We start from the raw sequence: 12,740 nt of genomic DNA on the forward strand, positions 1-12,740 counted from the left end.
ACGTAAATAACAACAGGCTACTACGGCAGTTACTGACATGCCAGCTCCAGACCTCAATTCAACTAATTGAAAGATTATAAATATGTTATCGTCATATGAATATCAGACACAATCCCTCCTGTTAGGGGTTTAGTATTATACCATCAAAAAATGTATAAGAAGAACATAACCCGTGTCATGCCAACAACTGGTTTTAGAATAAATGTGTTTAACCCGACGCAAAGACCCTATAAGTGAATCAATATTAAAGCCAAAATATGTAATCTTTAATGACCTGACAACAATATCGACTTTTTCGTAACTATGTCCCTTCTTATAGATAAGTCTGTTTAAAGGTTTTGTTAGCTTTTGAGGTGAATACTGACATTTTTGTGCTTTGCAGTAAAGAATATTACCATAAAAGATTGGATGTGAAATATCCCGAACTTATAAGATGTCTGCATGTTGATTTATATTTACGAATGATATCCTTATAACCGATGATAAAATTTAGTAAATACTTAATTTAAAGTAAGTTCATATTTAAAATAAGGATTTTTAGAGTTCGTTCTTATGTTGTACTGTTATACTACTGTCCCAGGTTGGGGGAGGGTTTGGATCCCGCCACATTCTGTATGTAAGCGCCTGTCCCAAATCAGGAGCCTGTAATTCTGTGGTTGTCGTTTGTTTATGTGTTACACAATTGTTTTTCGTTCATTTTTTGTACACAAATAAGGCCGTTAGTTTTCTCGTTTGAATTGTTTTACATTGTCATTTCGGGGCCTTTTATAGCTGACTATGCGGTATGGGCTTTGCTCTTTGTTGAAGACCGAACGGTGACCAATAGCTGTTAATTTCTGTGTCATTTTGGTCTCTTGTGGAGAGTTGTCTCATTGGCAATCATACCACATCTTCTTTTTTTTTATATCAACAGGATAAATTTCTTTAGTATACATACTGAAGTCGTCATAAGTATACTTGTATTAAACCTTATTGCAACCAATATTTTCAAGAAGTTTATTCATATTCTACTTATTTCATGTCTCGACTAAAACTTTGTATTGTCCCGGTGCTTCGGTATATTCTACCTCTTTTAAAAACTATTTTGCCCATTCACATGCATCGAATACTAAAAGAGGTATCTTAGTGGGCAGTATCTTATTGTTCAACTTGTTTATTACTGAAGAAAACGTTATTCAGATGAAGGTATTTGGTGCTTGCTTCTTTCTCTGTACCTTACACAGTTCCGCTGAACAGACGTTTACTGTATGCATAGAAAATTGTGTCAAGTGGAAAGCATTATAAAGTCAACAACTACTAATACATATTTTATTTTTTATCAGTACAACTTACATCACGGTAAATTATATAAAAACATAATATACCAACTAGTATATGTATATAACAAAAATACATATATTACACAATACATTATATGTAATAATGCAAAAAATACAAATATTTGTGTAAAAGGGTATATTAAATTATTTGTAAAATATAAGTTTTCTTTTTATTCTCACACACACACACACATACAGTTTGCTAATTTTTCAGCAATAGCTCATTTTTTAGTTTAAATTTTGTTTTAGGAATTTGTTAAAAATTAAAGGGGGTATCGTAGGTACAAAATGACCATGTTTTATTTTGGTTTTTTAATATCAGGTTAAAAATTTCATTGAAAATACTTTTTAAACAAATACAACTTGTTATTGTGAATGCGTATTGCACTTTCAAAGTCTTAATAAATATTTTATAATTTATATAAGGCGTAAAAACGTTGAACGAAGCGTATTTTGCATGAAAAGTTGCATTTCATTCTTAAAATGTGCTGACGGTCAAAGCTTGTGCAACCCTATAAAATTATAAAAAGAAGCATACAATCTTATAATTACATCCCATGAAATTAAAAGTTATATCAAGCTTTTCGTTTCCAGGTGTAACAGCAAAAAATAAAATAGCTTTGTCATAATTATTGTGTTGCAGCAGGGGCGGATCCAGCCATTTTTAATAAAGGGGGTCATAACCCAGGACAAGCGGGGGGTCCAACTACATGTCCCCATTCAAATGTATTGATCGTTCAAAAAAGGGGGGTTCCAACCCAAGGACCCCCCCCCCCCCTGGATCCGCCACTGTGCAGTTACTATTGGTTCAACCTTATAGACTGGTTCCCTTTATTATCTGTTATACTTGACTGCAAGGGTGATTGATACCCGTATGTTGAAAGAGGGAAACACAGCCTAGTTCTACCGTAGACTACTAGTGTAAATTTAAACAGACGAGATGAATAACAGTTGGAGATGAGATGCCTTTGAAAAATAAAGTTGTTAACGTTACAAGAAGAAAGAATCTTTATATGAAAATTTATCATTTAACAATTATTAAAAACAACTTTTTATTTTAAACTAGCAGAGCACTACAAATATAGAAGAAACACAATTCATGCTATTAAATAAGGCAAAAAAACAAACACATGCCCCATCCCAGATAACAACGACATAACAAATTGAAGATAAAATAGATGTACTTATTATATGACCATTGTCTTTGATGCTCTCAGCTGAGTTTCGTTTCATCTGACATAAGATTGCTGAAAAGAAATACAAACTCAATTCTGGTATTGGCTTTTATTATCAAAAATAAATATACATGTAAATTAATTTTGTACAACCATATAAAAGGTAAAAAAAGGACATAAAGTATATCTTTATAAAAATACAAATATAAAAAGAAATACATATAAAATCTGATTATAAAAATATAAATGCGTTATACAAGAAAACTACCCGGGAATATATAGACGCTACTTTGACATGGATTTCAGTATATGGATATCAATATTATGCACAAAATTGATTATAAAAATATAAATGCGTATACAAGAATTTATTTTGAAACATATAGACGCTATTTTGAAATTGATTTGAGTATATATATGAAAATCAATAGTAATAAGTATGCACTATCAAAAAGTCTGACGTATATAAAGTCTGACGACTACAGTTTTAACATATAAATCCACTGTTAATTTCCTTACATTTCGGTATCATCGTTACTTTTCCCATTCTCATACTTTGACTTTGGAAATCCAGGGAAGCCTTCTTCTGCTACGTTCCAGTTATGATTATCGTCAAAGAATTTTTCACCCTCGGGACTGTCCCATATTGGTAACTTCAGTATAAACCCTGATGACAATATATTTATAAGTTATAGACAAATTATATATATATATATTTCAATAGCACAGTGGTGGATCCAGCAATTTTCATAAGAGGGGGCCCACTTTTGACTCCCCTTAATCGATCTTAATCCACCTCTGTAGCATGCATGTCAGAGGAATTTTCACGATCTGTTAATTTTCTTGATGGAATATTTGTTCTACTCTTTTTGTTTTTAAAAGTGTATGTGATTGAATTTGAATATTTATAATGATTTGCATAAAAAAAATTATGGTAACTAGATGTTTAAAAAAATGTTAAGGTGATGTATTAAGTCTTTCAGCAAGATCAAGACTTCGATGTTTTTTGTCGTACCCATACATGTACATATAGCATAACTAAACTGTGTTCTATATTGGTTTTACTTATATGTTCAATGTAATATATACCACTTGTTTATAAACATTCATATAGTAGTCACAGATAATACGTTACTCTTGTGTTTTTTTTGTCCATGTAGCAGTTAGCTTCGGTATTTTTTAGATACTTAAATCCATTTAAGGTGCTTATTTGAAAGAAGAAAACACGATATCGAAACACAAAAATATAGCTTACCAGTAATTATTCCACCAACAATGGCAATATCTATATGGTGATAACTAAGGCAAGGCGTAATACAAAACTATAGCTTACCAGTAATTATCCCGCCAACAATGGCAATAGCTATGGTGATAACTAAGGCAAGGCATAATACAAAAATATATCCTATACCCGTAATTATTCCGCCAACAATGGCAATTGCTATGGGGATAACTAAGGCAAGGCTAAATACAAAAATATAGCTTACCAGTAATTATCCCGCCAACAATGGCAATAGCTAGGGTGATAACTAAGGCAAGCATCTGGTATCCACCTTGAACTGTAGCTGATCGGTCTGAACCCGGCATCACACTTCCTGTAGCGTTTGATGCAGCCATCTCAGGGAAAATCTCAAAAAGACTGTTTGAAGAAATCATTTAGATTCATATTATATATTTAAAATTGAGAAAGGAAATGGTGAATATGTCAAAGCGACAACCACCCGACCATAGAGCAAACTACAGCCGAAGGCAACCAATGGGTCTTCAATGTAGCGAGAATTCCCGCACCCGTAAGTGTCCTTCAACTGGCCCCTAAAATATGCATAATAGTACTTGAATGTCATTCGTTTTACCCCAAGAATTGAAAGAATATAATTCGATTTACAGCCGATGGCATTGAGTGTGTAGGTAAAGGTCATATATTTAGTTGTATTTTGTATGAAGGAGATAACTATTTCAGAATAATTTTGCCAATATTTGACATTTCTAGAAACCACTCTGTATATATAAGTAGACAAAATGTGTTATAGCGTAACATTTAAATAAAAGACATCCGCATGTCGCCCAATGAAATAATACTGCTTCTAATTACTCTCTTACTCAACTTTCTTTTTAGGTCTACCTTATAAGATTTTATGTCATTTTATTCGAATTTTGTCGTTAATTTAAAAAAAAAAAAAAAAAAAAAAAAAGAGAAGCATAAGTCAGACTACAGTGAGAACTTTCTTTCATTGGAGAAATTCGAACAAGACTAAAACGTCAACAATCCAAGCTGTTTATTGTGTGTAATACAAAGTACAGAAAGTATATATTGGTTTTTATGTAAAACATCAAAACAACACTTTATAAACTACATAATTCCAAAGCGCCGTTTTCTGGGTTTAACTGGAAACGGTCAAAGTGGTATAATTTGAAAGTCAATGGTGATCATATATAAGAAACTGTTGAAGAGCTATATGACCAAAATAAATACATAAAATAACACCCAAATTCATCTAAGATCAACTTTGCCTTAGATAGTTTAACTTTTCTGAATAATTTTCAACTTTATAATCGGGCAATTTTAGAAAGTTTTTCTTTTATAAATCCTGTAAGTACGGAAGTACTGACTATATTGAGTTGATGATTGCCTCGGGGACTGATAATCTAACAGTCTGAGGTATTAACTTAGTACTGTTAAAAAACAACCAGTATCATTCAAGAACTCGCACAAAAAAGTCGGAGGGACTATGGATATTGCAGGAAGGAAGGCCATTGATATCGAGCAGTCTCAGTTGACCTTTTGGTCGTATTTGCATGGATTAACATTATCAAGAAAAACTGAGAAATATGAAATTTATATATAATTCCTTACCTGGTTCCCCACTTTTCTTTGGATGATAGAGCTGCCATAATAGCACCAGCGACTGCAGCCAGAATTCCAGGTAAGCCATGGAGGTTATGAACACCACAGGTGTCGTGAAGCTTAATTTTACTACTGAGACATGGCTGTAAATAAATAAACGATATTATCGCTATTTTGTGCATTTTTCCTATGATCTTTTGTTGTGATAATTTTCATATCATGCTACTCGCTTGAGATGGAAAATTATCGCTAGAAACTAAGCCTGCACGTGGCGTTGCTAACGAAATTGACATGAAATTGACAACGTCGTCATAGGTAAAATAGCGATAAAAAGATTATCATTGTTCATCTCAACTCGATTGCCTTTCTCGCTTTCGCCGTCCCGGCTCAAGCGAGAAAATCAATCTCGTTGAGATGATCACCGATAATCTATAAATAATCACTGCTTACTAAAAATATCATCAATACTACACACGCATATATGGCAGTTAATTTTAGGTTTGCCAACGCCTTTTATGTTGATAGCTAGTCCGCTTGGTGGTTTACTTTCTCAAAATAAACTTTCATAGTTGACGTAAGCACGGCAGAACAACTGATGGTTGCGACTGACCCATTGAGTTCAATAACAACTGAAACAAAAAGGCGTCACATAATGAGGCATTTTGAAATTTGAATTTCGAATATTTTATATCCCTTTTAAACCTCTTTTTTTTTAAATGTGTTTGTTTCTGAAAAAATTGATGAAGTAACAACCAAACTTAGAAAACATAACTGTAATTTTCCTTAATCAGAATCATTGTTGAAAAAACCTTTTCTGCAACTAAGCTCGAAAACAGGTAATTTATCCCGGCCAACCAATTGAATATAGCAAAGAAAAGTATTGAATACAAACTCACGGTAATATACTTATAACCGACAGTAGAAATAACTGCGGCAACTGCACCGAGAAGCATAGCTCCCCATGGATGAAGCGGCATATGAGCTGCTGTTCCGACTGCCACTCCACCTGCTAATGTGGCATTCTGTATGTGTACCTGGAAGAAAAATGAAGAATAAGCACGAGAACACATATCCAGTTGAACCATCGTTTACTATAAAAAAAAAAAAAAAAAAAAAAAAAAAGAAAGAAGGAGATGTGGTATTAGGATCTCCAACCTAATAAACAAAATAACAGTGCGAGTTGATATGTTTTTACTTTAGAGTTGTCTTTCCTAAGCAACACATATTGTATCCTACCTAACATTAGCAAGTTGATTTATGACAGTGATTTTTATAAATGAGAGACACAAGACCAAATACTGATATTGGTATCTTTTCTTTCTCGTAAAAAGTTTACGTATATGTTTTGGAAGCGAAAGAATTACGAAACTTAAAAGCGATTTATTACATCACATAGTTTTGTGTTTTATGTATATACAAAATCCCCAGAAAATATAATGTTGAAACTGTACTAATGACAAGTGGAGGGATACATAGAGAACAGAAATAGTTCATCAACACCTGTATAGATCCACTGAATTGCATAAAAATCACATATATATGTATACTGCCTTTATAAAAAAAATCGTAAAACTGTTTATTCACCCTCAACGCGCTAATACTCACCTATATAAAATAACACAAATGATATCGTGAGAAGTCACAAAAGGAATTAACCTGATCGAGTACAGAAGCAACAAGAAACATAGGGAAAAGATCTGTTTCTTTGACAATGAAAAGGTTAAAAAAAAGATAATAATTCAAGAACGGTTATATAAAAGACGCTTACCAAATTCAAGGTAAATCTGAGTTTTGAGGTAACAATTAAAGCATTGTGTATAAGCTTCATGACATTTGATTGATGAAAACTAAAGTTAGATAATGGTAACAATTTTTGAGATGATCGGACGTACACACGGACAAGGGTAAAATGTATTGCCCTACGTTTACGGCGGGGACATGGAAACAAAGTGACAATACAAGACAGAGTAACTTTTGGAACGGCCTAGTGTGTTGAGTTAGGTAATTAAGCTAAAAGAACTAAAGTTTTTCTGCTATGAACTATGCACTATGATTATGAACTATTAAAATGTACTTTTAAGTGTTGACATTTACAAAAATAAACACGTTGATTGAATTATTGTTGGCAAAGAATATAGTTATGTTATCAGGTTGCGCATTTGCATTTCTAATCAAATTTCATGTGTTAGAATGTTATGTTTTTTTAAAGGTAAATACCAAAGATTGAATTTCAGTCGGTCGTTTTTATCTTCATTATCATAACAAAGCAAGGGAATCGAATTAAACAATGATGAACATGTAAACAAATGTATAAAGTTATTTTAGTGCACACAACACAATTTTTATGGAAAATAACTTCATCAAATATGTTTTAAGACTAACATGAGAAAGCAAAATACCCAATTACATGTAAGAAGACATGATTTACCAAGATACAAAGGCGTGTATCTTGTATGTAATACAGTTTAATTTTTGACAAACCAATTAATAAGGTAACAGCCATTTGATTTTCTAGGGGGGAGGTGGGGCTATGGGTTTTTTCTCGAACACACTTTGTTTTTCGCTTCGGTTCGGTTCGCTTCGGCGAAAAACAATCTATTTTTTTTGGCATCAAGTCGAAAACATTTTTTTTCTTTAAATTTTAGCATTACATATAGTGGCAGCTGAGGGTGAAACAAACATTTTTTTTCTCAGGGGCAAAAACAAATTTTTTCTTCTTCAAAAACTGAAAACAAACTTTATTGCACATATTTATTTGTGCGAAATCATTAGATTTCAAAAAATTTACATTTGTAGATGGAGGATATATATATATATATGTGTTTAAGCGTAAAGAGATAGAAAATCTATACTCGGTTGAGAAAGATTTAATTAAAAATGGAAACGGGCAATATGTCAAAGAGACAATCAACCGACAAAAGAATCATACAAACAGCCCACTGCCACCAATGGGTCTTCAACATAGCGAGAAAATCCTGCACCGAAAGGAGGGTTTTAGCTGACCCCTAAAACATTTGAGAAAGACGCATCATTCATTCACTTTTTATTTTATTTTTTTCTGCCAGATTAGAACTATGATATAGGATTACAATCATTTTTGTCATACATTTAACATGCCCCACATCAAAAAATGGTGCGGGTACACAACGGGACGTGTTAGATGTAAACATGAAAGCTGATATCTTCTCTTTATTCTCACTCTATTGTAGGAATCAATGGGAAGGATTATAAAGCACATTTTGTAAGATATTAGTACTATCTTGTTATGATTTATAGGTCATACTTGTTGAATAACAACTCCGTCTTCATACAAGGCCAAAACCGTGGAAAACTTTTTAAGAAATCAGTGCAGAAAAATGCATTTTATTCATGATGCATGATTGAACAACCAATCGTAATTGATGTTTGATTTTATTTTAACTCAGTAAATGGCCCATATTAGCAAGTTATGTATTCAATAGATGTTTTAAGAAGGTGTAGCTTAAAACCTTATATATTATTAATTCTTGTTACAACTGCCCAAATGCGGTTGAAATTGGTTCGGTAAAAATGTACTCTTATAGAATCAGATTTCAAGGCCACACAGTCAACATCATCAAAACAATCTCTTGTTCTAGTCATCGCGAACAATACAATCTGTACATTTGAATTGAGACTATACATTTCAAACTAGCAATATACCAAAGTTTTCAAATTGTATAGTATTAAATTGGTAATTGGATGATATGTCTTTTGCAAATTTTAATGGTAAACAAAACTTATGATTTTTTTTTTCTCAAATGGATATATTTCATTTCTATCAATTATGTAATGAAAGAAAACACTATGTGAAATTATGGAACGCCACGACTGCCTTATGTTAATAATCAGCATTATACGCAGTGTTCACAGCATTATATGAAGTGATCACAGCATTATATGTAGTGCTCACAACATTATATGAAGTGATCACAGCATTATATGCAGTGCTCACAGCATTATATGCAGTGTTCACAACATTATATGAAGTGCTCACAACATTATATTAAGTGCTCACAACATTATATTAAGTGCTCACAACATTATATTAAGTGCTCACAACATTATATTAAGTGTTCACAACATTATATTAAATGCATTTGTACTTTACAAATTAGTGTGTTTGTAAATCAAAACGAATAATATATATATATATATATATAGTACTACTTTTGCCGATATGCTAAAAAAATCTACTGTACTTGTATTTCAACAAATCTTTCAAAACGATTTCATATGGAACGCCACGACTGCCTTATGTTAATAATCAGCATTATACGCAGTGTTCACAGCATTATATGAAGTGATCACAGCATTATATGTACTACTCACAACATTATATGAAGTGATCACAGCATTATATGCAGTGCTCACAGCATTATATGCAGTGTTCACAACATTATATGAAGTGCTCACAACATTATATTAAGTGCTCACAACATTATATTAAGTGCTCACAACATTATATTAAGTGTTCACAACATTATACGTTTTTTGTTGTATGATGAGATTGATGTATGATGAGATTTATGAATGATGAGATCATTCGGTAAACTTCGTTTTTTAGCGGAAATTACCGAATCCATAATTGGTAAATTACGGTAATGCCCAGCAAACAAATTTAAAAAGTTATTAAAATCATGTTATCATAAGGTAGCATACAATATTTAAAACTGATTGAAATAAGTAAGGAAAAGATGAAACTGAGAGGTGAATGATTGAAGTAGTTCTGTTCGTCGTAAGAAATACGAATGGCAAAATGTAAGTTAAATAATAAAAAGTTTATTTAATGAAATATCGTAGGAAAATTTGTATGATATATTCTCGAGTTCATTTCCTACTGAAGAAATTTAGCAAGGTGCCACTTTATAGTCCGTACTCAGTTTTAAAAAGCTTAATTACCTTTTAAATAAAACAGTCAGCTTTCTATAACACATAGGTGCCATATTACGCTAGCTGATCTATGTCATGATAGAGTCATTTTTGGCATCGATTTTCAGAATTTGGCATTTTTACATGAATAAGTATCTAACAGATATGGAAAATGCATTTTAAAGCATTTCACTGTAGGTGTTAAACATAACTTTACATCAATTATTCCATTTTTTACACGCTTTTTAGCACGGCAAGTACTAAGATTGTCTTCTAAATATGATCAGCAGTCTTATATAGAAATTTAAACTTTCATAGAAAAATTTACCCTTTCAAGACCCTGTTTAACATTTTCATTTAAAGTTATCATCTCTTATGAAAATTGAGGTTGTGGGGATGAATAAAACGTTTACTACGTTTGTTCGTCAGTTTGCACGGTACATACATGTATATATATAAAAGTGGTATGCTTGCCAATGAAACAACTTTCCACAAGAGACAAAATGACATCACAGAAATTTTAAACAGCTAAACGGCCACAGTACGACCTCTAACAATGAGGAAAGCCCATACCGGATAGTCAGCTATAGAAGGCCCCGAAATGATAAACGAAAAATATTCCTAATTTATGTACAAACAAACGATCGAAAAACTAACATGTATATAACACATTAATTAACAAACGACAACCACTGAAATAAAGGCTCCTCCTGACTTGGGACGGCCACATATATGCAAAATGTGGCGGGTTTTAACATGTTAGCGGGATGTTGGTATCCTCCCTCTAACCTGGGACAGTGGCGTAACAGAACAACATAAGAACGAACTATGAAAATCAGTTGTAAAAGGCTTGTTAGTTTTCTCGTTTGAATTGTTTTACATGGTCGTATCGGGGCCTTTTATAGCTGACTATGCGGTATGGGCTTTGCTCATTGTTGAAGGCCGTACAGTGACCTATAGTTGTTAATGTTTGTGTCATTTTGGTATTTTGTGGATAGTTGTCTCATTGGCAATCATACCACATCTTCTTTTTTATATTAACTCATTAGATGGGTACAAATATAAATACATATGATCTAACAAGAAAATAGAGTGAACGTGCATGTGGGCGGGTACTTGTATATCCCAACAATAAAAAGACACTATAAGTACTGATCTGAGAGTATATATAACTAATATAGTACCATGCTGTTGATTAAAAATAACATCACTCCAGACCCTTTTGTTTTCCACATAATTAATATTGCCAATAATTAAGAAGTTCCGGGTCGAATCGATACCAATAATATATTCACCTGTTAACTATTACATTATCTGTACGTTCCGCATCTGACTTGATCTGAAATTCGGCAGTTTATTTATTTCAATAAATATTCGTGTATTGAAAAATTTGTGTAAATTAATTAGAATTATCAATATAGAAGTATGTTCTCCAGGTTGATCAACAATCTGTCATTCTTGTTGCTCGTTTTTGTGCAAACTTGTCATGCGCAAAATCTGTATGTTATTGTATGTAAAAATATCTTTCTTTGTACCATTTACTTGGTTTTATAAGAAATAAAGAATCTTGAATCTTGACAGGAGTACCACGAAACGCTGTATTTAAGATTTTGCTATATACACGGGTCGTAATCACAGGGTTGAAACTACTTAATTCAATCATTGTCACATTGTTCCCGATTGTAGTACTTTAATCAGTATGACTTTCTAAGATGACAATACGAATAATAAAAATCTGGACTTAAAATAAGGCGTATAGGTACAGCATGTACAGTTTTCAATTTGTTAGACTAAAACAGCGAATCAAAGATTAAATTTTATTCATAACTCATAAAGGACAAAACTGTTGATTAAAAAATACTCCTTTCCAGAGACTTTTGTTTTCCAAACAAAATCAATAATACCAATATTAAATTGACAAGTTCCAGGTCGACGGGTTCAAACAGAAAGCTGTTAAAAGCAGAGAAAACTTCATCTTATAATCGGCATGACTTTATCAGATGACAATACCAATACTAAAATAAGGCTTACGCATAGTTATATTCTTTAATTCAGTCACAGACCTGCGATATCACGGATGTGTTCTAGTAAATATATATATACAAAGTTGTGAATATGGTGAAACTAATCCTCAAAATAAGTTTAAAATGCCCTGGTGTGGAATAAACTTGGGTTAAATTGATCATACTTCTTAATTTACTTATTTCAATCCGTTTTAAATATTGTATACTGCCTTAATGATCACATATATATTAATAACTGTTTAAATTTGTTTGCTGGGCATTAATTTACCGTAATTTACCAATTATGGATTCGGTAATTTCCGCTAAAAAACGAAGTTTACCGAATGATCTCATCATTCATAAATCTCATCATACATCAATCTCATCATACAACAAAAAACGTATAATGTTGTGAACACTTAGTATAATGTTGTGAGCACTTAATATAATGTTGTGAGCACTTAATATAATGTTGTGAGCACTTCATATAATGTTGTGAACACTGCAT

General features: G+C 32.3%; 1 protein-coding gene across 1 annotated transcript in view; it reads right to left on the bottom strand.

The window, feature by feature from the left end:
• Positions 1 to 1,294: 1,294 nt before the first annotated feature.
• The window catches only part of LOC139524497 (ammonium transporter Rh type A-like), a 29,363-nt gene continuing 17,917 nt past the window's right edge, over positions 1,295 to 12,740 (bottom strand). The window contains exons 6-10 of the mRNA XM_071319296.1: positions 6,236 to 6,373; positions 5,349 to 5,482; positions 3,982 to 4,133; positions 3,014 to 3,161; positions 1,295 to 2,566 (exon numbers count right to left, since the gene is read on the bottom strand). Coding sequence (XP_071175397.1) covers positions 2,533 to 2,566; positions 3,014 to 3,161; positions 3,982 to 4,133; positions 5,349 to 5,482; positions 6,236 to 6,373 — 606 coding nt within the window. The 3' untranslated portion in view covers positions 1,295 to 2,532. The remainder of the gene's footprint in view (positions 2,567 to 3,013; positions 3,162 to 3,981; positions 4,134 to 5,348; positions 5,483 to 6,235; positions 6,374 to 12,740) is intronic.

Source organism: Mytilus edulis, chromosome 5 (assembly GCF_963676685.1).
Source record: "Mytilus edulis chromosome 5, xbMytEdul2.2, whole genome shotgun sequence".
NCBI classification, from domain to species: Eukaryota; Metazoa; Mollusca; class Bivalvia; order Mytilida; family Mytilidae; genus Mytilus; species Mytilus edulis.